We start from the raw sequence: 26,344 nt of genomic DNA, 5'->3' as shown, positions 1-26,344 counted from the left end.
AGCTGCAGTAGGCTAATTTAGCTGCAGTAACGTTAACTCAAACACCACGGAGACTCCCTGTTCTAACTTTGAATTGCTCTGTTGGGGCAAAGTGACCATTGCAAAGGTGTTTGACTACAGACTGCTAACGTAGCAAATAATTCCTACTATTGCAGCCAGTCAACCGACAAGCCTTGCAGGTATTAAAAAACAAAATCGTCAGATGACTTTTTTTCAGTCTCGTTGCCAAAAACAAGACTCCATATAGAGCAACCCTGAGCACTGACATGATAAGCGCTTTGGTGACAAGAAAGGTGAGCATGGCTGCAAAGGGGACTCTGTGCATGGAAGGTCAAGTCGCCAAGCTATAAGGCAAAGTAGTCAAGAGCAAGTGTCACTGGAAGTAGATAGATGGATACTTTAATAGGAGCTTTAATATAAACTCCTCAAAAAAAGTTCGGAAACATTTCTTCAGTCGATTATCCCTCCCCTTTAATAAAACCAATTGGTATTGTTTTGTATATCGTTGGAAAGCCTGATTAGTCACCTTTACAACGAGGTACAACTTGTAAGGATCGCGCATTCGTGGAATGAGCAACACAGCTAACCGTGTGGGTAGCGGCCCACATTTTTTTGCCAAAATCCTAAACAAAAGTTTGGAAATGTTTCTTCAGTCGATTTTCCCTCCCCTTTAATAATACCAATTGATATTGTATTGTGTATCGTTGGAAAGCCTGATTATTCACCTTTACAACGAGGTACAACTTGTAAGGATCTTGCAATCGTGGAATGAGCAACACAGCTAACCGTGTGGGTAGTGGCCCAATTTTTTTTGCCAAAACCCCCTGCAATATTCTTCTGTTGGTATTCACTCTTGTTTTGAGTTACTTGGTGGATTTGATGATTCTCCCACAGTATTAAGAAAAAAAAACCATATTGACCATTTTTACACTTTTATTCATTTTATACTGTCAGGGACCTCAGTAGCATGTGGATCGCGCATTCGTGGAATGAGCAACACAGCTAACCGTGTGGCCAGCATCCCAAAAATGTTTGCCAAAATCCCCTGCAATATTCTTCTGTTGGAATTTAATGAGATATCGGAATGAGATTCTGGAGCCAATGGCGACCCCATATCTCCAGAATCTGGGACCTAACTCCATCCTCCAGGATGACAACGCTCGCCCCCACAGAGGCAGGATCATCACAGAGTACCTCAAGAACTTGGGAGTGGAGAGGATGGAAAGGCCTGCCGTGAGTCCAGACCTAAACCAAATTGAATACTTGTGGGATCTGCTTGGGCGTGCAGTACGTGCCAGAGTGACCAACGCAACCATGTTGGCTGACTTGCTACAAATTCTGGTTCAGGAATGGGATGCCATCCCACAGGAGGTGCCAAGCTGTTGTGGCTGCGTATGGATCTTCCACATGCTACCGAGGTCCCTGACAGTGTAAAATGAATGGTCAATATGTGTTGTTTTTTCCTTAATACTGTGGGAGAATCATCCAATCCACCAAACAACACAAAACAAGAGTGAATACCAACAGAAGAATATTGCAAGGGATTTTGGCAAAAAAATGTGGGCCACTACCCACACGGTTAGCTGTGTTGCTCATTCCACGAAATCACGATCCTTACAAGTTGTACCTTGTTATAAAGGTGACTAATCAGGCTTTCCAACGATATACAATACAATACCAATTGGTATTATTAAAGGGGAGGGATAATCGACTGAAGAAAAGTTTCCGAACTTTTCTTGAGGAGTTTATATATATATATATATATATATATATATATATAAATACACTGTATATATTTGGTAAAAGTGCTAAGTGATGCAAAATGTAAAGATCTATTTTAATTTTTTGAAAATATGATTGTATTGTTTTCTTCGCCGCTGATTTATTATGTTGAATAACTGGATGATATGGTGGTGAGTGGGGAATTGACCGTGTGCAAAGCCCCTGCCAAACTGAAACTCCCCTGGTACTCAAAAACTTTCTTCAAGGTTGGCAGGTCTGCGGATGGACGCACGCACATTACTTGCATTGCTCCATATGCAAGTACTGTGGGTGCGTCCATATGTCTTCTCCTGTAATCTGCTTGCTTGTTCTGAATGTTTGAGTGTTTTTGTTCTCGTGCCATTTTGACCTGTGGCCCCTTGTGTGTTGCTGAACAGTCTACTACAATGAACAGCTCCGTGCTGAACTCCAGTCACCTGGGCGACTCGCCCTTTTACCCTGGCAAAACCACCTATGGAGGGGCCGCCGCCAACCGCAGTGCCCGCTCTCGCCCAAGCACCCCATATCAGGTGAGCAACAAGCCGCTGCTGACTGCTTTAACCTGCGATGTGGCCAGTAGAATGAATATGAAATAGTAACTGCTCAGGTCAAGTGAGGGGTCAGGTCACGTGACGTATCAGATCACGTTGTGTAAAACAAACACTCCGAAATTCTGATAGCTAATCCTATGCTGTGTTTTCTGTGGTCGGTGATTTTGGTTTATGGGTAAACAATCCCTTTTAGCTACATGTAACATTCATCCAGGAACCATCACTACATTTTCAGACTCAGCCCTTGGTTAAAAAAAATCACTCCTATCACTCAAAACAGTATCATTATTAAGATCAGTAATTATGCATTGCAGAAAGTGAGAAAATAGCTTTTTGCCTCCAGTAACACACTGCACTCGTACTCTTGACCTTTCTCCTCTCCTTCTTCTCAGGTCCCCGTGAGGAGAATGATAAAGGCAAAGCCAGCTGGCACTCAGCCCTGCGGGGTGACCAGTGCCACAGCCCGCCGCATCCTGCAGTCCTTAGAGCGAATGTCCAGCCCTCTGGCCGTGAGTCACGTTTCACCTCTCACCCTTTGCAGATTTGAAGCTGCCGCATAGAGTTAGCCCACCACAGCATGTGTAAGTCCGTGTGAGGAGCATTCCTGTCTCTGGAGCCCTAGCGGTCACATCGCTCTCTGGCAATTTTCATCATAGAATTGGCAAACACCAATCTTGTCCGTAAAACTGCACCATAACAATGACTAAAAATTCATCAAGCCGTGTTTTCGTTGACTCGGTTGCTAGATAAACAGTTCTAAAGTCAGTAACTAGATGATTGTGGAGGTGTTTATACATGCTACAGTACAGTGGTTTGTTGATTCATAGATTCATGCATATGTTTCAGCAGAAATACTCAAGTTATCTTTTTATGAGGATTCAAGGATTTGTTTGGGTGTTGTAGCACTACCATTAAATGGCAACCAGCAATGAGAAAATTGGCCATGGTTTACCATTTGGGGCTCAAAGTTTTTTTTTTTTTTTTGATTTTTATTTTTTTTTACCAGTTCCAAAACTCTTATTAATTTGCTTTGGCTAAAGCTTGTTTTTTCCTCATTTTCTGTTCCTGACCATCTGTTAACAATTTTCAGTGTTATTCCATGTATGCTAAGACCTCATGGAAAAATAGTTTTCCAGTGGTTTCAGCCCTAATCCAAAAGCATCTCATTAAAGCAGCACAACGGATCAATAGCTATTCGCTAACGGTATGCTAGCAGCTTAAACTAACGAAATCTCTTGAAATGTGCTGACTTTGTGTAAGGACAGTCGTTGAGTAACTAGTTTGTCATAATGTCAGTCAAACATCAAGCAAGTGCAACACAAGACAAAGCAAGAAGGCAAATAAGCTACTTACTAGTTCGGCAGACAGTAAACAAATCAGGCTGCCACAGGCAAAACTACAGAACGAAGTAATATGCCTATGTACCCTGGTATGGCAATGGCACGGAGGTGATTCTCTATATTAACTCATTGTAGCGCCCCAATTTTTTTCAAGCTGTTTTTTTAAGGTAAAACTGTGTATCCTAACCCTAATCCTGAAGTATAATTGTTGAATAGTGTTACTTTAACGTACTCTTCCCCCTTCAAAGGATGCAAAAAGAATCCCCTCTACCATATCGTCACCTTTGTCAAGGGTGAGTTTCTTCTCCCTGTTTCCCTTTGCCTCTTTTCCCTTACATATACATTTAAATGGGGTTTATGGGTCTGAACTAGGCTTCATTTCTAAACTGAATATGATCAATGAACCTAATGTTTTGATTGTGACCCATCATGCTTGTGTTTACGAGACTGGAAGCTCATATCTGTTTCTTTCCAAAGTCACTGGATCGCACAGACTTAGACGCTTCACCCTTCCAGATTAAGAAGAAAAAGGTATGTGCGTGTGTTTGTTTTTAAGTCTGCCTTTAGCACATATGACACCCTCAGGGTAGTGTGTGTTGTTGCCTGACCAACAGGGTGTAAAGGGATTGGCTTGGGGTGTGGGTGTGTGTGTGTGTGGGGGTGTGTGTGTGCGTTTCTTGTTCTGCTGCCAGCTGTGACTGCTGTCCTTAAGTCACGTCCATAGACAGCTGTTCCCCCAGAGCCCAGTGGCAAAAGTGCACCTAAAACGGTGCCAATATTAAACCATTAACGTTAGACGGCTGTAGCAGCTGCTTACTGATCCTCAACAATGATCTTTTTCAAAGCGAGTCAAATGGTCCCCAGATCACCAACCTCACACTCTTACATGTCCTATTAATTATGATGTATTATTAATAATAATGTTATATAAACTCCTCAAAAAAAGTTCGGAAATGTTTCTTCAGTCGATTATCCCTCCTCTTTAATAATACCAATTGGTATTGTATTGTATATCGTTGGAAAGCCTGATTTGTCACCTTAACAACGAGGTACAACTTGTAAGGATCGTGCATTCGTGGAATGAGCAACACAGCTAACCGTTTTACACTGTCAGGGACCTCAGTAGCATGTGGAAGATCCATACGCAGCCACAACAGCTTGGCACCTCCTGTGGGATGGCATCCCATTCCTGAACCAGAATTTTTAGCAAGTCAGCCAACATGGTTGCGTTGGTCACTCTGGAAAGTACAGCACGCCCAAGCTGATCCCACAAGTATTCAATTGGGTTGAGGTCTGGACTCACGACAGGCCTTTCCATCCTCTCCACTCCCAAGTTCTGGAGGTACTCCTGCCTGATGATCCTGCCTCTGTGGGGGCGAGAGTTGTCATCCTGGAGGACGGAGTTAGGTCCCAGATTCTGGAGATATGGGGTCGCCATTAGGGCTGTCAACGAATATTCGAAGTTCGAATATTCGTTCGAATGGTATCCAAAAACGCGAATTCGAACGTGAAAATGAATATTCGAATGTGAAAAAACACTCCCGCGGTACAAGCGCCTCTATCTGCTTTGTGAATGAGCCTCTGTCTGTTCGCGATGTCCCTCATGTAATGTTTAGTACTGATCTTATCAGGACTCTTATTGTGAAATGATGCGTGAACCGGAAACTAGTGTAACGTACCTGAGAGTGGAAGACAGTTGATTTAATAAAGACTCCTGAACTTGCAGTATATGTGGATACCGGGTAATACTTTCTATGATAAAGAAGTGGGATAATATTCGAATGTGAAAAAACACTCCCGCGGTACAAGCGCCTATCTGCTTTGTGAATGAGCCTCTGTCTTTTCGCGATGTCCCTCGTTTTAAAGTAAGTAAGCAGTGCTGCTTGTGATCGTTCTTATAGCCTACTGTTGTTTAGGGCTGTCAAAATTGCTCAAAAATGACATTCGAATGTTCGTTTGGAAAAAAATCACGAATTCGAACTATTCGAATATCTGGTTGCCTATTTTACGCAGTTGCCGTCAATACGTCAATAATGCGACAAAACCATGGTTAAAATTAGTGGGATAAATGAGTAACTGCTCAAATTACACTCGACAGCAGGTAGCAGAATGTTTGATATCTTGTAACGTTACCAGTATGTCAGTACGCAACTCTATTACCATTTCAATAAAGCTAACGTTAGGAGATAACTTACGTCTGAATAATATTTCGTGCTGTAACAGTTAGCCGTTGGCTAAACAGCGAGTCAAGTACACAACAGGTTCCAAATCACGAGTGAGCTGTTTACTACACTGTGCTCCTAACTACAGCAAAGGTAGCATTTGTCAGTTCGTAAGTTATCAAAATGTAAGTTGCGGACAAATTTGAAAAACTTGACATGAAACAGTCCACAAATACATACCCGTAAATCCTAAAATAAAGGCCGGGATTCAATTAGAAGCCGGGCTTCAGATAGTAGCCGGGGTCGTGGTCCATACGGACAAATAAAGGCCGCGCCCCGAATACAAGCCGGGGGTAAAATAAAGTAGCCTACCGGTATATTACTGTAGCCTACCAGCATCAGTCCGTCGGCTCAAAGTAGGCATCACAATTTAATTGAATGCATTTCACAAATACATGTTCTCCTCATGTTTAATATTATATTATATAATATTGTTGGCTAATCTCATGGGCTGTTTGCAATAAAAAAATAAATGTCCCCACGTAGGACTACTAGGCGAATGTTTAGCCTAAATGCACGTATGGTATAGCCTACTGTTGTTTATCTGTAACGTTTTAGTTGGCTAGGTTACTTTTTCCAGAAGGGATCATAAAGCAGTAGTAGACTTACGTAACTTTGATATTAAATTCAAAGAGATGGTGTATGCTGATTGCTGAAGAACATTCGGGAGAAAAAGCAGCAAAGAAGTTTGACCTTGACCCGAGACGAATGCGATAGGCTACGACTAGCAGGTGGAGGTAGAAAGAAAGTTAGGCTGGATATCAAACCAGCTTGTTGAATTAATGTTTTCAGTCAGCGATAAGCATAATAGAGTGTCTAGAAAAATGATTAAATTCAAGGCTTTGGAAATCTTTTCCTCCGTGACTGACAGTGGAGACCATAACTCCGATGTTTATTTTTTACGTTGACACCCCGACCTAAAGCACTACGCGATGTGCAGGAAGTGTTGAACGCATATGCAATGAATTATATTAGCCTACTGCAATTATGCCCATTATTTAAATAATACAATTCTATAACAGAAGATAAGTAAGAAATAAAGGCCTGCCCCTAATACAAGCCTGCCCCAAATAAAGGCCGGTGCGCTGTGCAGCCTAAGTAAATACAAGCCCCGGCCACTATTTGAGGATTTATGGTAAGTTACACCAACACACGCATCTTGCGGTCACGCCTTCACGCGAACAGACAGAGGCTCATTCACAAAGCAGGCGCTTGTACCGCAGGAGTGTTTTTTCACATTCGAATATTATGAGGGACATCGCGAACAGACAGAGGCTCGTTCACAAAGCAGAAAGATGCGCTTGTACCGCGGGAGTGTTTTTCACATACGAATATTAATTTTCACGTTCGAATTCGCGTTTTTGGATACTATTTGAACTTCGAATATTCGTTGACAGCCCTACTACCCACACGGTTAGCTGTGTTGCTCATTCCACGAATGCACAATCCTTACAAGTTGTACCTCGTTGTAAAGGTGGCTAATCTTTCCAACAACATACAAAACAATACCAATTGGTATTATTAAAGGGGAGGGATAATCGACTGAAGAAACGTTTCCCAACTTTTTTTGAGGAGTTTATATTTGTGTGTGTGTGTGTGTGTGTGTGTGTGTGTGTGTGTGTGTGTATATATATATATATATATATATATATATATATATATATATATATATAATATATATATATATATATAGAGTGTGCTTTTCACAGTTCTCACAGACGCTTAAATGATGTGGTATGCTTTTAAATATGTCTGCCTGTGCATGCTGGTTCAACTAAAATGATTGATAACCTATATGAAGTAGAACACAAACTTTGTTTTTGTTGTTTTGTTTTAATCCTGATGACATGAATGTAGGGCTGCAACTATCGAATATTTTTGTAATCGAGTATTCTATCAAGAATTCATCGATTAATCGAGTAATCGGATTAAAGTAATTTTGCGTTTTCAACAACGTCATGTCAATAGTGACTCGCATTATTAGCCGCCATGCTAACGTAGCCGCCATGCTAACGTTTCCGACCGACTAGCATCGCGCAGTTGCCGCGATGGCGTTATCAAAACCTCCAAAATGTCATCAAAGTAACTAACCCCATTGCATTAAAATTATAAGCATTATAGTGCTGTTTTGGGAGTAATGTTCGTGTGTGTTTCTGTGTGTGCTTGCTATGATAAATGCTGCTCACTGGTTTGCGTTGCAAACTTTAGACTGCTGCCATGGAAACACCATGCGAGCGTTATAGAGATGTAGGCTACCAGTACATTGGGTTTAGGGACAGTTGCAGCCTGAAATAATTTAGTTATAATAAGCAATTGGCTGTTATTCCTGACAAAAGAAAACATTTTTTAATCCAACACTTTAATTGGGTCAAAACTCAGCAGCTGTGTGTATGTGACCGCGTGTGCGGGAGGAGAGACGTGCATGACATGAGATCTTGGTGCATTTGTACTCGCTCTGCTACTTACTGTAACATCATGCCTAGCATCACTATGACTCATAGTATAGTCTACAAATAACCTCACACACCGTAAAATCAAACTTACGCTTGTGTCCATAGTATCTAGCAATCGTTAATCAGCTAGCGTCAACATTTACGTTACATTGAAGTGGCTCCGCATGGTGAACTGTTAACGTTAATGAGTTAAAGAACTGTATTTGCTGGTTCTAGGTTGCTTGGTTGTATCGCTCGGGCAGTGACTGTTAGAACACCCACGATTACCAAAGCAGTATTCTTTATCTCCATTTAATTCATCAATTTCCATTACATGACAATGCGTACGATCGTACAATATGTGTGTTCAATGAGAATAGCCTGGGCAAATCAGCACTGCACTGAATTACATTAACATGAGTTGTTGCTACATGATAACAATTACACAACTAATATTTATAGATAGTGGACACACTAGGCAACATGATATCATCTATAATACATTAAACAGTCGAAATATAAACTTATAAGGATGAACCCATCCTTACTACATCGAATCAACATAAGAGCAGAACATAGCTAAATTTCCGCTTAGCCCGCTAACGCTACTATAACGTACCCTGCACTTCATGAAACTACGTACTATCATAAGGTAGGCACACAATGCCTAAAACAGTACTTCACCATACTGTGACAAATAAGTTTCGAGTGCTTACATCATTATTGTTCTACGTGTATGTGAATCTTGTGTGCTTAACTAAACTGCTCACTACCATACTGAAACCTAGACTGACGGAGCTGCTGTCTACAGAGAACGTAAATCTTTGAATGCGCGCGCACGTCAATAATAAAAGTCCGTATGAAATGGTGACACCAGAGCATGATATGAACTAAACGAACCCTCGAGGCAAAAAAAAATCCTCGGATCATTTTTTGTAATCGAGTTACTCGAGTAACTCGAGTAATCGTTGCAGCCCTACATGAATGTGCAAACATGTATAGCCAGATAGAATGGCTTCGCTGCACACAGCATGTCCATGATCCAACTTGAAATTAACTATGTCCTGTCCAAAACACTTGTGTTGCCTTGCAGTGTGTGGATATAGATAGAACGGTGAGGGGACCAAACTCTGTGTGTCCTTTGCTCAGATGGACCCATGTTTGCCGCCGGTGCAGAAGCTGGTGGTGCCGTCAGCTGCCTCCGTCTCTGGGAAACGTTCCATGGCGTTCCGGCCCTCTCTCACACCTGGCGGTGTCAATCGGGCACTGGAGAGGACGGCATCAAGAGACACGGTGAGAAACCGTTTTTTAATTCATTGTGGGTTTCTTAGGGGGGGAAAGTGAACTTTTTTTTAATAATGAATGTTTGCAGCTCCACAAGAGGCCACATTATGACCCAGAGAGTGGGCCCTAATTTTCCAGTGTGGCATTCTCATCTTAGGTAGTTCAAATGACTTCAATGCATCAATGAGTTAATGAATAGATAGATAGGCATGCACAAACATTCAAAATATAATAAGTGACAATATCAAATTAAAATGTAAAAGTTAAATTTACACCTTATTATCGTCAATATTTTCTTCTGTGTTTTAGCTTAAGCTCTGAGCTTTAGTGGCAGCTCTGCAAATCTGAAACAAAATCTGATCTTTGATGGGACTTCAAGGGCCGTTTTACGCAGAAACGTAAGCACGTAACCCCTTGCGCAGTTACGAAACCCCTCTTGCGTGCATCTTACGTTGCTGGTGTTGGATAGTCACACATTTTGGCGGACACACTTAAGCACGTAAGAGGGTTTCGTAACTGCGCAAGGCTTACGTTTCTGCGTTAAAAAAATGAGTATAACGGCCCTTGAAGTCCCTCTTCAAAGGGGGGTTTTCCCATCTGTTGCTTTTGCCTGTTTTACTAATACTACATGAAGTATGAGCATGATGTCGACCATGAAGTTCTTGTTTCACTTTTTAGTAGTTGCAGTAAGAGGTTGCTCCAACCAGTGGTCTCATGTATGTCAACAATACGGAACTGTCTTTGAGAAATTATTTTTGGCTCAGCATCTTTCAGGTTATATGTGTGTCTTCATAAATTCCAGCACACTAGCCTCTAGTCATGCTCTTTTTATCTGTGTCTATAGCCTGTGCGAAGATCTCCCTTAATACCGGAAGCTACACCAACTACGTCTCAAAGGTAAAGCCCCTGTTGGAAAGATAAATCTTCTTCACCCTAACTTAAATGATCTATATAGCTAGCATAGATAACGGGTCAACTGATGCATATCTGTAACATGGGCAATTGGAGAATGCCTGTACCACAACTTGTGCAACAGCCATACCTAATTTCATTACACATCTTTATTTCAATTTCAGTAATAAATGATTGTATGATTACATCACAGTGCTCTTTGTGATGCAAGCAGTGTAGATCCACACTTGTGTTTGTGGTGTTGTTTGTAGATCTTTCAACCTTATCCCCTTGTCATTTAAGCAGTTGAGGTACTGGAAGGCATTTTTGCATGCTTAACTGACTGGATCTTTTCATGTCTGTATTGGTGCTAACAATTTGGCGTACGAGTGGTAAGGTTGTGTTTTATCTTTAACTTTGTGCCGTCTGTCTACTTTATTGCAGCACAACCTCTCTGGCCTACCCCCTGTCCAGTACCCCAGCGGTCAGCGCTGCTGGCTCCGGAGGAGGCAAGATGAAGCGGGAGAGAAGCATCAGGCCATCCAACAAACACCCCGAGGATGAGGTCAGTGTGCAATGCTCGCCACAAATGCACGTGCACTAGGGATGCATACCTAAACCCACGTTCAGGTTCAGGTCCTAATTCGAATCCAGAGGTTTAGGTTCAGGTCCGGACCTAATAAGTCCGGACCCGAACCCATGGCATATTTGAATTTATGAACTGTTTAAAGTATACTATTAATATAAATACATACAAAACATTTGGCTTCAAACTACAGCTTTTTTTTTTTTTTTTTTACTTCAAACTATGAACATTATATTAACTGTAAACAACAGTTTATAGTCTACTTAAATAAATATAAATAAGTACAAAAAACACACACACACACACACACTACAGCTTCAAACTTATTTTGCAAAAATACGAGCATATTTGCCTTTGGAGTCAAAAATGTATTATTTTGTTTGTATTGTATTATTTATTTCATGAAATTTCACCATTTCTGATTTGTTTATACCTTTCTTTTCTATCTGTTTATAGTTAATCTTTTTACTTGAACACACTGAGTACGAGAAAATGTGCACTGCCCCTTTAAGAGACTCGGATACGTTTTGCTGTGATCTCCGTTTATTTGTCAGTCTGTTGCTGATTTGCTGTTGACCTTCTCTCCTCTTTACAAGCAAATGTTGTGTTGCATTTGCTGCACGCCGCAATGTTTGAATCTTTTTGTGCAAAATACAGCCACACTTTTGATCGTTTACCTTTCGGTATTTTCTCTGTTAAAAGGTTTATGGCTAGTCTGTTTGTTCTTGTTCTGTGAAATGCTGCCTGCTCTTCATTGTCATAAGACTGTTGCTTTGAAAACACCAATGAGCGACACAGGACAAAGTTTATCGTGGGAGCTAGGGCAGTTGTAAATGTGCCCCACGAAATCTGCCTGGCAAAAAAAATACAAAATAATTCATACAGATCATACTTACACCACTAACGTTACTGCTAGTTAGCTATCGCTAGTTTTCTACTGTTTTGGAAGCAGCCCCTGTGTTTCATGTTGCAGCCTGAAATAATTCCTGTTTATAAGACAACATTTTTCATAAGTTTTCAAGATTTAGCTGCATGATTTGTTGCTGTTATTTATTTAGATCGGCTCAGGCACCGAAATCTGCGTGACATTTTGGTCCGGCCGGGTGCGTAACGGTAAAGGGATGTCTTTTTCCACCGCGAATTTCGCAATCTATGGAAGGTTTAAGATGGTCTAGAACGCAAAGGATATAGTATGTGAGTGCTATATTTTTTACAAGTCCAGTACCGAATCACTGGGGTTTCGGTTTTTCTGGACCTGAACCTAAACGTTTTTACAAGTCCAGAACCGGTCCGGCGTACCGGTACGCATCCCTAACGTGCACACATGCAAAGACGAGTGGCCCAAGTTATATTTATGTACCAATACTCATTAATTAATGCAGGTGTACTAACGTGCTTCATTGTGTATTACCTTTTCACTACATATTTGTAAGCCAATTAAAAATGGAAGCATGAAGGGGGGATTTGGGGAGAGGGTCCCTTTTATTGTTAACCATGCATGCTTTGTCGACCTTGTAATGATATTCTCATTGTCTTATCGGGCATTTCAGGTAGCAGAGGTCCCTGACCTGCCTGCCATCTCCCTCCCCATCAGCACACGGGCACTACCCTCTTTCAGTTTCTCCTCCCCATCCACCACCTCCACATCAACGCCTGCCCCTGCCAAAACTACCCTTGCCCCTGCCAAGACAGTCACCAGCAAGGTGAGTCTAGACATTTAGGTTCTATTTATAGAGTTTTGGGGTACCGGTTTGGGTTGTGTCTTTGCCTTCTCAAGAACTTGATTTTGGTTGCTTTTAATGTTGATGTCACTATATTAACACATTTATAACTTGTCTCCCCTGCAGGATCCTCCACCGGCCTCCGCACCCACTTCTCTGCCCTTCACTTTTGCTTCCCCTATTGTCATGGCAACAGCTGCCAGCCCTCCATCATTCTCTCCATCTGTAAGTGCTATCAGCTTCCTGTCTCAAGTCTTGTTCTCTAACATGAGGGAGAAATCACTAAATGTCTGTGTGTGTTTGTCTGTCTGGTGTCTTTGGGGTGTGTCCCTCCCACAGTCTGGTTTCACCTTCAGCGCGCCGGTCATGAAGACCAGCCCCTCTGTGTCTAATGACACTGCCGCCGCTTCTCCCATCAACCGCTCAGGTAGGCTCTACTTCCAGGTTAAGTGCCTTGCTTGATCCTAAAGGCTATGTTAAACAGGTTTGAGACATCTCCCCTGTTTTGGTGTATCTACAGTTAAGAGCCCAGCAAATGATGAGACCAAAGAGGAGTTTGAGGGCCCCTTCAAACCAGCCAAGACCCTTAAGCAGGGCAGTGTGCTGGATCTCCTGAAGGCTCCAGGTGAGAAAGACCTTTGCACTCTGACCTTCATGCTCTATGGCTCAGCTCTCGGTTCTCCGTACACTCTTAGTCTAACAAAACACTCACTCCAGACCACTCTTATTGAGACTTACAAAAAACGCACTCCTGACCAGTCACGCAGCCGACACACAACTCCCTGTAAATGGACAAACCCCATCAAAGCTGTGCGCAACTGTGGTTTTGTATTAATTTCTCTATGTGCGTCTCTATCCGCAGGTTTCTCTTCCAGCCCCACCACCTCAACTCCATCCTCTCAGCCTGCCCCCACCCTCCCCCTCTCCGGCTTTGGGGACAAGTTCAAGCCTGCAGCAGGCTCCTGGGCCTGTGACTCCTGCCTCCTTCAGAACTCTGCAGGGGACACCAAATGTGTAGCATGCCAGACCACCAAACCCAAGACAAACTCTTCCTCATCTTCATCCTCCTCCTCTAAATTGGACAGTAAACCCCCAGCAGTTTCTATGGCAGCCTCCAGTGGGGGGCTGGCGGCATTGTTTGCCCCCCCGGCAGGCACGTGGGACTGCGACACTTGCCTTGTCCAAAACAAGCCGGATGCGCTGAAGTGTGTGGCCTGCGAAACTGCCAAGCCTGGCGCCGGCATTAAGCCTGGTCTGACTCTGCCGGCTTTTGCGGCCACCTCCACATCCACCGCTGCTACTGCGACCACAACCTCATCCTCCACCTCTACTGGACTGTTGGGATTTGGGGACAAGTTTAAGAAGGCAGAGGGCTCGTGGGATTGTGAAACGTGCATGGTGCAGAACAAAGGGGCAGACACTAAGTGTGTGGCCTGTATGAGTGCAAAACCAGGTGAGCGCATGATGTTAATGTCACTCTTGTTATTTCTACTCTCTACTTCTAAGTCGGCCTTCGACAGTTAAACACAATGCATACCTGCAAAGACAAGAATTAAAATAGTCAACTATGTGAAGGCCCCATTAAATGAAGACTCTTCTTTTAGCAAGCTTTCTTGATCACTGGTTTGAGTCTTGAGATTTTAAGGACCAAGGCTGTGTTCGAAAACTCTTAAAAGTGAGCTGTCTTACTACCTTGATGTATGGTCAAGACAGGTGTCTGATTCAAGATATTTTTAGGGCTAAAGGTATAAAAAAAGATGTTTTTTTCTTTTAAGATGGTTCGACAATGTGTGACGTTGATACGCTGAAAGAACGTAAGGCTATGCTAATGTTAAAGTTGGCTGACTGACGCCTCGCAAATTACATCAACCATTATTGCTGGTTACAATAACGCCGTTATCGGATAGTACAGTGTCTATTTCTCTAACTTTTGAAAAATCGAAGCGAGAAAACTATTTGCAGTTGCCGAAGGGAGCCGGCACACAGATTTATGGGTAATAAGCCCCTTCAAGGCTGCATCCATGCTCCCTTAAATTACCGCCACGTGGATGATTTTAAGGTATCTTATAAACCTGGAAGAGACAGAATAATGGAATTCGAACAGTCGCTCCTTCTATACTTTAAGAGAAGGAAGTAGGGATGCACCGATACCGATACCAGTATCGGGTATCGGGTCGATACTTCGTTAAAATACTCGTACTCGTTTTGAATTACCGATACCAAAAAACGATACCCAGCGCGTGTGCTTTCTTCTCCTCTACTGTCTATGCCTGGCAGGTGTGAGAGCGCCGAAGTTGCATAGAGGCCGAGAGCGGTATTGCAGAAGGATAGAGATTTTAGAAAAAATATAGCTGGCAACATATTGAAAAAAAGAACTGAACTAGTTAATTTTTTTGTAGCTGTGAATAAGTTAAACATTTTGAATTATGAACTTTGAACTGAACTAGTTCATTTTAAAAATTGTGAACTATGTACTGAACTAGTTCATGTAGAAAGTGAACTTTCCCAACACTACCGATGACACTTTACAGTATTTCACTACATCAAACTGGTCGCGCTATGCGGACACAAAATGTGATTTGTTGTCCTGCCTGACCTACCACTCTCTGCCCTACTAGTGAGTACCTTATTTGCCGTCTTATTTTGTCGTGTGTTGCACTTGCTTGATGTTTGACTGTGTTAGAAAAGTTTGTAATTGTGTCAAAGTAGGTAGGCTATATGTCAACAGATTTCGCTAAATTTAGCCGTTAGCATTAGCTAATAGCAATTCCGTTGGCTGCCTTAACGGCGATTTGGGCTAATTTTAAGATAAATGATGACGACAGGAGTAAGGCACAGTGTAAGATCTGCACTGCTACGGTGTCGAGGGGCGAAAGGAAAGTACTCGTTTGACACAAGCAATTTGATTTAACATTTGAAGACTCACCATAGGGCTAAGCACACAAAGTTCACTCATGCCAGTGGCGCAAGAGTTGGTCCAATCTTTACTGACGTCTTGCAAAATAAAAAAACGTGCACGCACACAGACAGACAGAGAGAGAGAAGGGGAGGAAGAAAGACAGACTTATAGGGCCACATAGGTGATTGTTTGTGTACTTGAGCCGGAGACTCTTTTGATCCTTTTGTAACTAAACTGTGCTCATGTGCTTATCCAGGAATAGTTCTGTTCACATGTTGTTAACTATGCAGCAAATTGAATTGCCTTTATCTGGTTATATTTACATTTTGTCTAATATGATGATGTTGACTCTTTTTTTTTTTGTTGTTGTTGTTAAAACCAGAAAGCTGTTTATTTTTGGCTTGGGATAGCCTTCTGTTAATGTTGTACTATAGGCTTGGCATAATCTGCAGAGGATAAAATTAAATCTTTCATGGACACCAAATCTAGGAAGTATCGGTATCTGTACTCGTTATCGGCAAGTACACAAATAAAAATACTTGTACTCGTATCGGTTTGTAAAAAAGTGGTATCGGTGCATCCCTAGAAGGAAGGTATTAAGACAGCATGTTAAGAGTTTTCGAACACAGCCCTAAGTCTCTCTATGATCAGTCCTGACCTCTTCTGTCCTCTTCTCTTCTGAAGTTCATCATTAACCCCCCTTCTCTGCCCCTGCCAGGAGCATCTGGAGCAGCACCCGCCTCCTTGCCCCCTTTGTCCTCCTCCAGTGGCTCTGCAGCGCCCCCTCTTGGCTTTGGGGATAAGTTTAAGAAGCCAGCAGGCAGCTGGGAATGTGACGTGTGCTGTGTGCAGAACAAAGGAGAAGATGTACAGTGTGTAGCCTGCCAGACCAACAAGCCTGGAGCCAAAATCGAGTCTAAAGGTAAGACTGGAAGCTATAAACAAACAAATATTTCCATTGGCACTTCGTTTGCATTAAACAAATATTTCTTCTTGAAAAAGGTAATCTCTCTTCCTCCTTCGCTCTGACTTTTACATCTCCCTTTCCAACTCTCTCTTTTTTTTCTTCCCCACACAGCCACGCTTGGTTCTGCGACATTCACTGAATCCAGCTCCGGGGGATTCAAATTCGGCTCCAGCGGTACCTCTTCCACCTCGAGTGGCATTACATTTGCTGGAACCTTCTCTGACTCCTCTAGCGCCCCCAGTGGTGGTGGCTTCAAGTTTGGCGCACCATCAGACTCCACTGGGGGCTTCAAGTTCGGGGGTGCCTTAGACTCCTCATCCTCAGGAGGTTTTAAATTTGGCAACGCCACAACCTCTGAGGTGTCCTCTACTGCAAGTGGCACTTCATCAGGGGGCTTCACATTTGACTTAACCTCCTCTTCCACCACTGAAGACTCTAAGAAGGCAGACGCTCCAAGCTTAGGCAATGGCTTTAAGTTCGGCGGCGGTACCATAGCGTTGGGCACGGCAAGCACAGCACCTGCCGCTGAAGCCAGCACCGAACCCGTCTCTGCTCCTGCGGTCGACCCTTCGATCACAGGCTTCTCTTTTGGCCTCTCTAAACCAGAAGACAAACTCAGTGCTACCCCCACCCCCACCTTCAGTTTCTCCACCCCTCAGGAAGCCCCGGCCATCTCCACCTCCGTCACCTCGGCCTCTTCCACCTCGCTCCCCATCTTTGGGAAGCTCGCCGGGGCCGAGCTGACCACCTCTACTCCATCTTTGCTCCCCGCGCCCACGAAGTTTGGCGAGTCTGTGAGTAAGGAGCCAGCGTTGTCTGGGCCCGTTTTCTCTTTTGGGAACCCCGGGGAGAAGGAGGCGTCCTCCACCTCCACAACGACCGCCGGATTCCTCTTCGGTGCTGGGAAGGAGGTGGAGAAGGCGCCCATCACCAATGCTGCTCCCTCTGGCGGCTTCTCCTTCGGCCAGCCTGAAGCGGCTGCGGAGGCCAAACCTATTTTCGCCTTTGGGAAACCTGCAGAGAAGTGCGAGGTGGACGCCCCCAAACCCGCATTCTCATTCGGCCAGAGTAGCACAGGTGAGAGCATCTGGGCAGTGGCTCTCTTGCTATGTCTGTGTGTTAAACTGCTGTACTTCTGCTGTACAATAATTGATGATTTTATGTTTTAAAGTTTAAAGCTGATCCAAATATATTTAGAAATGACATTTAACTTACCCCTTCCTCTGTACAGATTCATCAGCTGCCAAGCCCGCCTTTGGCTTCATGGCTGCAGCGACCTCCAGCACCCCCTCCTCCACACCCCCTCTCCCCAGCCTGTTTGGTGCCGTGGCCAGCTCCACCACTACCCTGGCCCCGTCCCCTGTTCCTACCTCTGCCCCTGCCCCCACCAGCACCTTCATGTTTGGCCAGAGCGTCGCCACCACAGAGGCCCCCCCAGCGAAGGCCTTCCTTTTTGGACAGCAGACGCAAGAGACCCCAGCCGCGCCTTCGGCCACCCCGGCCCCACCCTTCATGTTCAACTCGGCGGCAAACACAGCCACTCCCTCTTTCGCCTTCGGAGCGACGTCTTCATCTACAGCAGCTCCTGCAGGTACGCTGGAAACCGCAGTAGACGTGGGCAGACCTAAGAGGGTGTTACCTCACAGGCTTCAGATGTGCTGTCTGGTATTCTGTGCTCAGTCATGCTTGTGCCCAAAACCAACATGGGGTAAATATCCCAGCGGTTGTGATCTTGGGTAGAGTTACTGTAAAACTTATATGCATGTCTCCAGTGCTGCTTGTGTATTAGAGCTTATGCAGGACGAGCAGGTGGTTGTCCTTATGCACACTTTCCACTGATGACTTATTATATTTTTTTTATTATACTTTGCTTCCAGCCCCCCCGCCTTTTGCGTTTAGCCCCGCTTCCTCCACCACTGGCTTTGGCTCCACGCAGTCCTCCATGTTTGGTCAAAATGCGTCACAGCCAATTGCTCCCGCGTTCGGTTCAAGCGCCCCCTCCTTCTCCACCGGATCCCAGGCACCAGCATTTGGCGCCAAACCCACTGCAGCGCCTGTGTTCGGCCAGCCGGCCAACACCACACCGGCTTTCGGCTCCTCCAATGCATCCACAGGACAAGGTAGGAACGGCTGCTCTCCTCCGAGCCCCTCACACTCTTCTGTCTACCAGTAGCTCTTCTTCCTGCACCCCACTGCTGCTCAACACTATTTTCACCTTGTTCTCATTAAGAGCAAATATCTAGCCAGTTTTGATCAACCAGAAGCTGTGTGTGTGATGATAGTAATGGTTTTAGAGCAATGACGATGGTGTTGGAACTTTTACTTTTGGTTGAGACTTCATTCGCCTTATTCCCCTGCGACGCCATTTTAAAACGAAAACGAGGCTAGGCTGGGTAAAACCCTACCCAGGCTTTTAGCCAGGCATGCGTCAGACGCACTGTTCTAAAATAATAAAAAATTGGACGCACTTCTTTTAGGCAGACGCACTATAGACGCCCTGAGTTTTTCATCCCCTGTTTTTCCGGTAATAATATTTCAATCAAAAAAGAAAATAATAACAGATTGAAATGAACAGATAGTTCACGTAGCAGTACACAGACACGTCTAATGCGTGAACGTTAACGGCAGTGTTGCCAGGTCCGCAGTTTTCCCGCAGGCTACTTTTGAAGTGTTGCCGCGGGTTGAATTTTTTTGTCCGCTGGTTCGGGTAAACTAACTTTAAGAATATCTTAAAATAAAAATGTATTTATACCCAAATCCTACCAACGTGACTTCAGATCAGAACGTAAAGACATGGACATGGGACAAGCTGAAATGATTTTAATTCAGTAAATACATAGCCTATTGTAACGTGCCGGCATAGTCGCTCCATAATGCCGTGCGGCGGGCGCATACTTTTCTGTTTGTGATGCACTAGTGCTCAACAATGTTCCTTACTGTACTAATTGCATGTCGCTGTTCTGTGTTGGGACTGCATTTACACAGGTGTGTGACGATAACACAGTCTGTTCGAGATAACTTGTAACAGGGCATTAAGCCCGTGCCATTTTGAAATTGTGTTGCGTTTAGTGTTTAGTGCAATAAAAAGCCATATAACGCATCCGTGATTTGTAACACCATTTACACATGTATGAACTATAAGTACAAGATTTAAATATAGTGAAGCAACATGATGAGGTGTTTCAGTTGAAATAAGGTATTGCATTAACTACAGTAAATGCATATGAAGTAAAAACAGTACATTCATGTTGTCCAGGCACGACAATAATATATGTCATCTCCATGTGAAAAATATGTCAAAACTCCGTCGCGGGGGAGAGGGCAGGTTTCCCGACGAAGTGTCATCTTTTCCACAAACTCAAATCTGGTCACCCTATATTAGCATATAATACACGTAGCATATAAAAAAAAACATACCTAATACACAATACATGTACAACTGTGTGCTAACTGCTAAGTGTCTTGCACAAAATATATGAAAGATTAAGTAAATTGAATATGTAATCACTAGTCAAGGAAGAAAAAAAAAAAAAAAAATGTTTAACCTCTTATTTGGGTCAGCCAAGTCTAACACTATCACCTGACCAGGAGCCCCCTGCATATATACATACAAGATGTACATTGCAGTTCTGGCTAACAAGATAATCGCAGCTAAGCCTGTTGACATTTCTCTAACCGTGATGATCTTGTGAATAACAATGCGTTTGCAGTCAAAAAGAGAGAGAAAGTGACAGGGCAAGTGTGAGAGCAAGGGCATTGGTCTCCATGAGAAACAGGGGTGCAAACTCGTCACCTTTCGGTGAAATTTGCCGGTTTTAATCCAAAATAGGTAACTTGTGTGATTCGTGTAGATCTGCAATAAAAATATTTGTGGGGGGGGTCCTCCAAGTAATCTGCGAACGCAAGCTGTCCTGAATATTTTTTTTCAACCTTGTTCGTTTGGCTAGCCCATGTCATCTTGACAGGCACGCTTTTAAAGGCATTTACGGTAACGTGTGACGTTGGGAAAGCTGCTGAAACGTTATGCTATCTAACGTAGGCTAACAAGCTAATGCCAGACAGTTGGCTGACAGACGCCTTGCAATTCACATCAACCATATTTGCTGGTTACAATAGCGGTGTTATCGGATAGTACAGTTTTTATTTTTCTGTAACTCTGAAAAATCTAAGCATGAAAACTGTACATTTACATCAGTGGCGACTTTTGGTCATAAAAATGAGGGAGGACAGGTGGTGAAGAGGTGGGCGGTGGTGAGAGAGAGAGACCTGGAGGTTATCTTGGTATTTCGGGGCTTGGTGAGGCACTGTTAAAGGGGTTGAATTGTTTGTAATCATACCTGCAAACTTGTCACCTTTCGGCGAAATTCGCCGTTTTGATCCCAAAATAGGTCACTTACGTGAATCGTGTAGATCCGAGGAGTTTTTTTTTTAGGGGGGGGGGGGGTAGACTGACATGTTGAGACATTCTATTGATCTTTTGTCGCTTTGCCGAGTAGACTTAAAGAATCTTCGGTTCTATCAAAGAAGGTGGATCTAGTACTAGCTCTTCTATTTACTCTCATTGATCTAGCTCCACCTTCTTTGTTTGATAGGCTGTCACCATGACTGCCGGTAAAAATGATTACTATTACCTAGCAACGCTCTAAAGTTCTCTGGTCGCGCGGCAGGACGGGAAACAGAATAACCACTGACTAAGCGGTTTAATTGAGGTTGGTATTATTATCAGTGAATAAAATGAAATAAACCACACTGGGTAACGTTTACGGTCTCCGATTCACTGCTACGGGATGCTGCTTATGTAATGTTGCCCTGCAGAGGTTCGTAAGTTAACTATAGCTGAGGTAAGTATCATAAGTTCATAACGTCAGTTATTTTAGGTGGGTAGCAGATTTTGCATGTACCCACCGCCTTTTTGCTTAGGCTAGCTGTTGCAGCCAAGTGAATATGTGGCGTCCTGACAACAAATTGAAAATAGATGTGAAACGGACTCAAACTGACCCATATGGTGTGTGAAGTGATGAGTAAATGAAGCCTCGAAGCCCTCCTCTGCTGTGTGTGCAAACGTGAGCAAACATCACCCTTTGACAAGCAAACTAGAAGTACGACCGGCGAAACACCATCACTATTACAAACATTTTTAAATGCCGTCCTTCAGACAGCAATGTTTATTTATTGTCCATTGTAACTTCGTTCGTGTTAGAAGTTAATTCTCTCTGGTGTGTCGCGCACTGCGTGAGATGATTAAGTTAAAGTTCCGGCTGTTGCTAGGTGATTGTGGCATTTGTTTGGGTTACAGACATAAGTCGCTTGTAGCATTAGATCACCGTAGGCGTACTGTCGCTTATTTTGGATTCCTACTCACGATAGCCTCTCTAAAGATAAGATTACTAAATGTAGTTAATACTTGCTCTCTGTCACACCAAATGAAAAAAATAAAAACAAATCTCAGCTCTACCTTCACCTTTACTTTCCGAAGTTTAAAAAGCTTGTCATAGGTTTCTAAAAAGGTGTCTCCCTTATGTAATGTAGGTAATGTGTAATGTCATGCACCCCGATCAGCCAATAATTTATGCTGGATAATTTTCCCTAGATGAGAGAGCTTTGTGAGGATGATGCGCTGTATGTGCAGCAGCTTGAAGTAGGGCAGAAATGTAAGTGGAGTTGGGCGTGGCTGAAGCTGGAAGTGAAGACAGAGGTGAAGGGAGTTCAGCACAGCTTCCCACTGTCACATTATTTCAAAAAAATTGACAAAGCGGGATGCTGTAAATGCAGTCTTTGCTGCAAGGAAATAAATTATGGCAAAAAGGGCTCCCATGCTCTGGGGATGACAAGCCATCTGCTGCCAGGGGACGCTGATGGAGAGCGAGAAGTCCTTCAGTACAACGTGGACCAGGCGCTACCCAAATTTGAAGAGGGAGGAGATGTTGTGCAGTGGTGGGCAGCAGTTTTCAAAACAGAAAAATATCCAGCCCTGAGTCAGGCTGTCAAGGCTGCACTCTCGGTCTTCCATGGTGCCCTGGTGGAGTCGTCCTTCAGTGCGATGGGGAATATTATCGACCCTAAGGCCACCTCCATGAAGATCTCCACCTTCAGTGCTGTCCAAACTGTGAAGTACACGCTGCAGAACAGGAAACAGACTGGGGTGGAAATGTTCAAGAGGGATGACCTTAAATTTGGAGAGATAGACAGGAGATTGTGCGCCAATATCAGTGGAGCTGGAACCAGGGATAAGGCACAGCGACGGGCAAATTTGGCAGCACTGAGGGAAAAGAGGGCTGAATTTGAGTGCCAGCCCTCTACTAGTGCTGCTGCTAAAAGGGCAGAGGTGGGGGAGAAGGAGAGGATGGCGAGAAAGAGGCATATGGCAGCACAGCGAAAATGTGCCCTGGAACGGCTTGTTAAGGCCAAAAAATCTAAGAAATGAATCTCTTGTTTATGTTTTATGTAAATAGTTTGAACAACCTGGTGTGATGCAAGTTCAAAATTGCAAAAAAATAAATACATTTGAATAATTTAGTAAAGAGAATAGTGTGTTTTTTTTTCCTTTTTTGGCGAGGGGGGCGTCGGGGGGGTCGTCGCAACTCGCGATTAGTTTGTCACCTTTTTCAACCCTCCTGAGTTTGCAGGTATGTGTAATAAAGTGATGTAGGCCTAATAAAAAGTGAAAGTTGTTGTGGGCATGTCGGTTGTTTTTACACTGAAATATAGTAAAGGTGGCAGAAATGTTTTTGAAGATGATGTTTTTACATTTGAATGGGCTGTGTGGAATTTAAGGTATTTTAAAAGGCCTAAGCATTTGGAATTTATTTGAAAAAGTAATCGAGTCTCCTGGATCTCTGGGTGGCAAATGTATCAATTACATGCTCATACCACTGGGGGTCTTGTTGGAGACATTGGGATGTGTTTGCTATGTAGTCACCCCAATAACCCCATCCCTTCCCATAGACCAGACTTCCTTAACGGGAAAAATAAAAGATTTATTTAAACTAAACACAGAACTTATTTTCCCCAGCAGTATCATACAAATAATAATTCAGTCAAATACAAATCACATAGCTTCTTTCAAATTAAACCTTTCTCTTAAAACACAGGGAATCCTTTCTAAACCTTTCTCTTAAAACACAGGGAATCCTTTCTTTTAAAACACAGGGAATCACTTTTCACATTAACCGTTCAATTCAACCAACAAAATAGTACATGAAATCACAGTAGCTTCAATACATGTTATTTAAGGCATTTAGTCCATCCACTGCAATCTAACTGTCCATAAAGTTTGTGCTGCTCAATTCACCAGTCAGTCAAGTGTCCATTTCACTCACGCAAGTCAGTCACGTATCGTTACCTTTGGTTCAGTTGTAGCAGCAGCTTTGGCAGTAGCGGTGGTGGTAGGATTAGCCGTAGCAGTAGCTAACTCTTAGCCCAGTGCTACTGTGGAGAATATGGAGTGGCAGAATGCTAACGGGAGGAGACACGAGGGGAGGGAGAGAGTAGAGAGCAATACACTTGAACCCGCCGTGCAAATCACTGTGTACCGTGGACTCCGACGCCGTCTTCTCAGTAAGACTCGCCAGCCGTCCCCCGGTTCTTTTGATTTACAGCTTTCAGTTCGTTAGAAACACTTCTCATCAGCTACAACACCGCGCTGTCATCTTCTCTGAATACCTGTTTGCTCTGCCCTTCATTCTGATTCGGCACATCGACGAATGCCGCGTTGCTGATTGGCTGCTTGATGACAGGCTAGCATTTCGAACTGACCCGCCCAAAGGGAGGACCGTCCTCCCTTTCCTCCATTCACTTCAATGTTAAAATGAGAAGCCCGCGCTTCGCCCAGGTTTTGAGCGCTTATAATGGGAGTCAATGAGGGGGTAAGGGAGGACGGTCCTCAGTGGACCGTTTAGCGATTTAGAAGTGCTAAAATAGGTTATTAGCGGTAAAAGTCTATCAAATACCTAATGAAATACTAACAATTATTTAATAAATATGTTTTATTTTTATTATAATTTCTTCTGTAATTTTTCCTCAATGGGGGAATCGCCACTGATTTACATAAGACACGGTCGTCAGCCGAGTTTGGTCCGGAGATTAGCTGTTTATCGCTTCACTGGATTGGAAATCCATTTTCCAGCTCACTTTTTCTCGCACGCCCCCTTCATTGAGGCAGAGGATATATTCGCCTCCCCTTTGTGTTTTTTTCTGACAGATCAGCAAGATTAAATAGCTTCTACACATACCTGAAATACATTACCTATTATATGGATACAAACGACATATAATAAAAGTGTCTACAAATATGTCAGTGACGACAAACAATGCGAAAGCAAAAGGCGTGCACTCAACCCAGTGTGTGAGGGATGCCACAATCTTAGATGAGGTGCAGCTCGTCGCTGCCTGTCCTCGCGAGTCGCCTCTCTGTTTTAACAGGAAATGCTCAAATTCAGTGATTTTGATTATAAAAATTATTAGAATCATACAAAAATTACATTAAAATCAGAGATCAGTAGATACATTTCTATATTTATTTTTGTCTTATTATATGTTTTTTAACTTTTCAACTATTTGTTTAACTTTTCATGACTTTTACTTTTCATGAGGCTCTGCCTCTCCTGACGTGTGCATTGTGGTTGGGTTGGCCTATGCCCGTGCAACATTCAACTTAAAAATGTTTATGATTAAACTGCTACCAGAGCACAATTGTTTACAACAGCACAAAGTTCTTCATAGGTCTAGCCTCTTAATTAAGCTGTCAAAGTGCACCAGATTGATGCATTGAACTTGTGCAAAATGATCTTATACGTTTAAAAAATATATTCCCCGGGGAGCATGCCCCGGACCCTCCCAGGGGGGTTCGCATCGTTGTCACCTTTTCCATCCCTGATGAGTTTGCACCCCTGGAGAAAGAATGAGATCACCTGCATGGTCAAGGTAGCTAAGTTAGATGCAACAGATGGGAGGAATTGCTACATCGCTAACGCTACATTAGAGTCTTAAACTAGCCAAGCGAAACCAGTTGAAATTTTCTTTACTTTGACACTGACAAACTAGTGAGTCAAAGACTTTCCTAACACAGTCAAACATCAAGCACGTGTAACACAAAACGGCAAATAAGCTACTTCAGCAGACAGTAGTAACCGGGAGTCTTAAGGCAAACATACATAACGCAGTAGGCTAATATGCCTACGGACCCTGGTATGGCAATAGCACAGAGCCCATTCTCTATATTAAATGTCATTGTGGCGCATTAAAGCTGTTATTTTAACGTTAGATTGCCAATCCTTACCCTTAAGTACAATTGCTAAATACTGTTACTTTAAGGTATTAGAGTTCCTTACGTTCAGAGGCTGTTCAAAGGTTGCTCACTTTCTGAGCTTCTATAGTATTTTGGCACACACATTCCATGTTTGGTGCAAAGTCAAGGAAATAAACATGATGCTGACGATGAGTTGCAAAAAAAAATCTATTAATACCGCGGTTATAGGGGGCAAGGACAGAAGAATTGTGGTCCATTCTCCATCCATCATTACTCTTCGTATAGTAGAGAATGACATCTGGTCGGGTTTACCCAGCTAAGCATCGTTTTCGTTTTCAAAATGGCCGCGAGAGGAATAAGGCGAATTCATGGAACAAATTATGACTCTCATAATTTCCAAACCTGTAGAATGTTTTTGTCACGTTGTCATGGTACATGGTACT

General features: G+C 43.3%; 1 protein-coding gene across 4 annotated transcripts in view; it reads left to right on the top strand.

The window, feature by feature from the left end:
• The window catches only part of nup153 (nucleoporin 153), a 65,109-nt gene that overhangs the window by 36,575 nt on the left and 2,190 nt on the right, over positions 1-26,344 (top strand). For all 4 annotated transcript variants that reach the window (XM_080858728.1, XM_080858727.1, XM_080858725.1 and 1 more), the window contains 16 exons: positions 2,160-2,291; positions 2,705-2,821; positions 3,901-3,945; positions 4,130-4,183; positions 9,456-9,599; positions 10,435-10,487; positions 10,926-11,046; positions 12,618-12,770; positions 12,915-13,013; positions 13,128-13,215; positions 13,309-13,413; positions 13,651-14,241; positions 16,406-16,609; positions 16,766-17,731; positions 17,886-18,245; positions 18,532-18,774. In XM_080858728.1, the coding sequence (XP_080714854.1) occupies positions 2,160-2,291; positions 2,705-2,821; positions 3,901-3,945; positions 4,130-4,183; positions 9,456-9,599; positions 10,435-10,487; positions 10,926-11,046; positions 12,618-12,770; positions 12,915-13,013; positions 13,128-13,215; positions 13,309-13,413; positions 13,651-14,241; positions 16,406-16,609; positions 16,766-17,731; positions 17,886-18,245; positions 18,532-18,774 (3,475 nt within the window). The remainder of the gene's footprint in view (positions 1-2,159; positions 2,292-2,704; positions 2,822-3,900; positions 3,946-4,129; positions 4,184-9,455; positions 9,600-10,434; positions 10,488-10,925; positions 11,047-12,617; positions 12,771-12,914; positions 13,014-13,127; positions 13,216-13,308; positions 13,414-13,650; positions 14,242-16,405; positions 16,610-16,765; positions 17,732-17,885; positions 18,246-18,531; positions 18,775-26,344) is intronic.

This window comes from Sprattus sprattus (genome assembly GCF_963457725.1).
Source record: "Sprattus sprattus genome assembly, chromosome: 20".
Classification (NCBI taxonomy): domain Eukaryota; kingdom Metazoa; phylum Chordata; class Actinopteri; order Clupeiformes; family Clupeidae; genus Sprattus; species Sprattus sprattus.
This window is presented reverse-complemented; position numbering and strand designations above follow the sequence as displayed.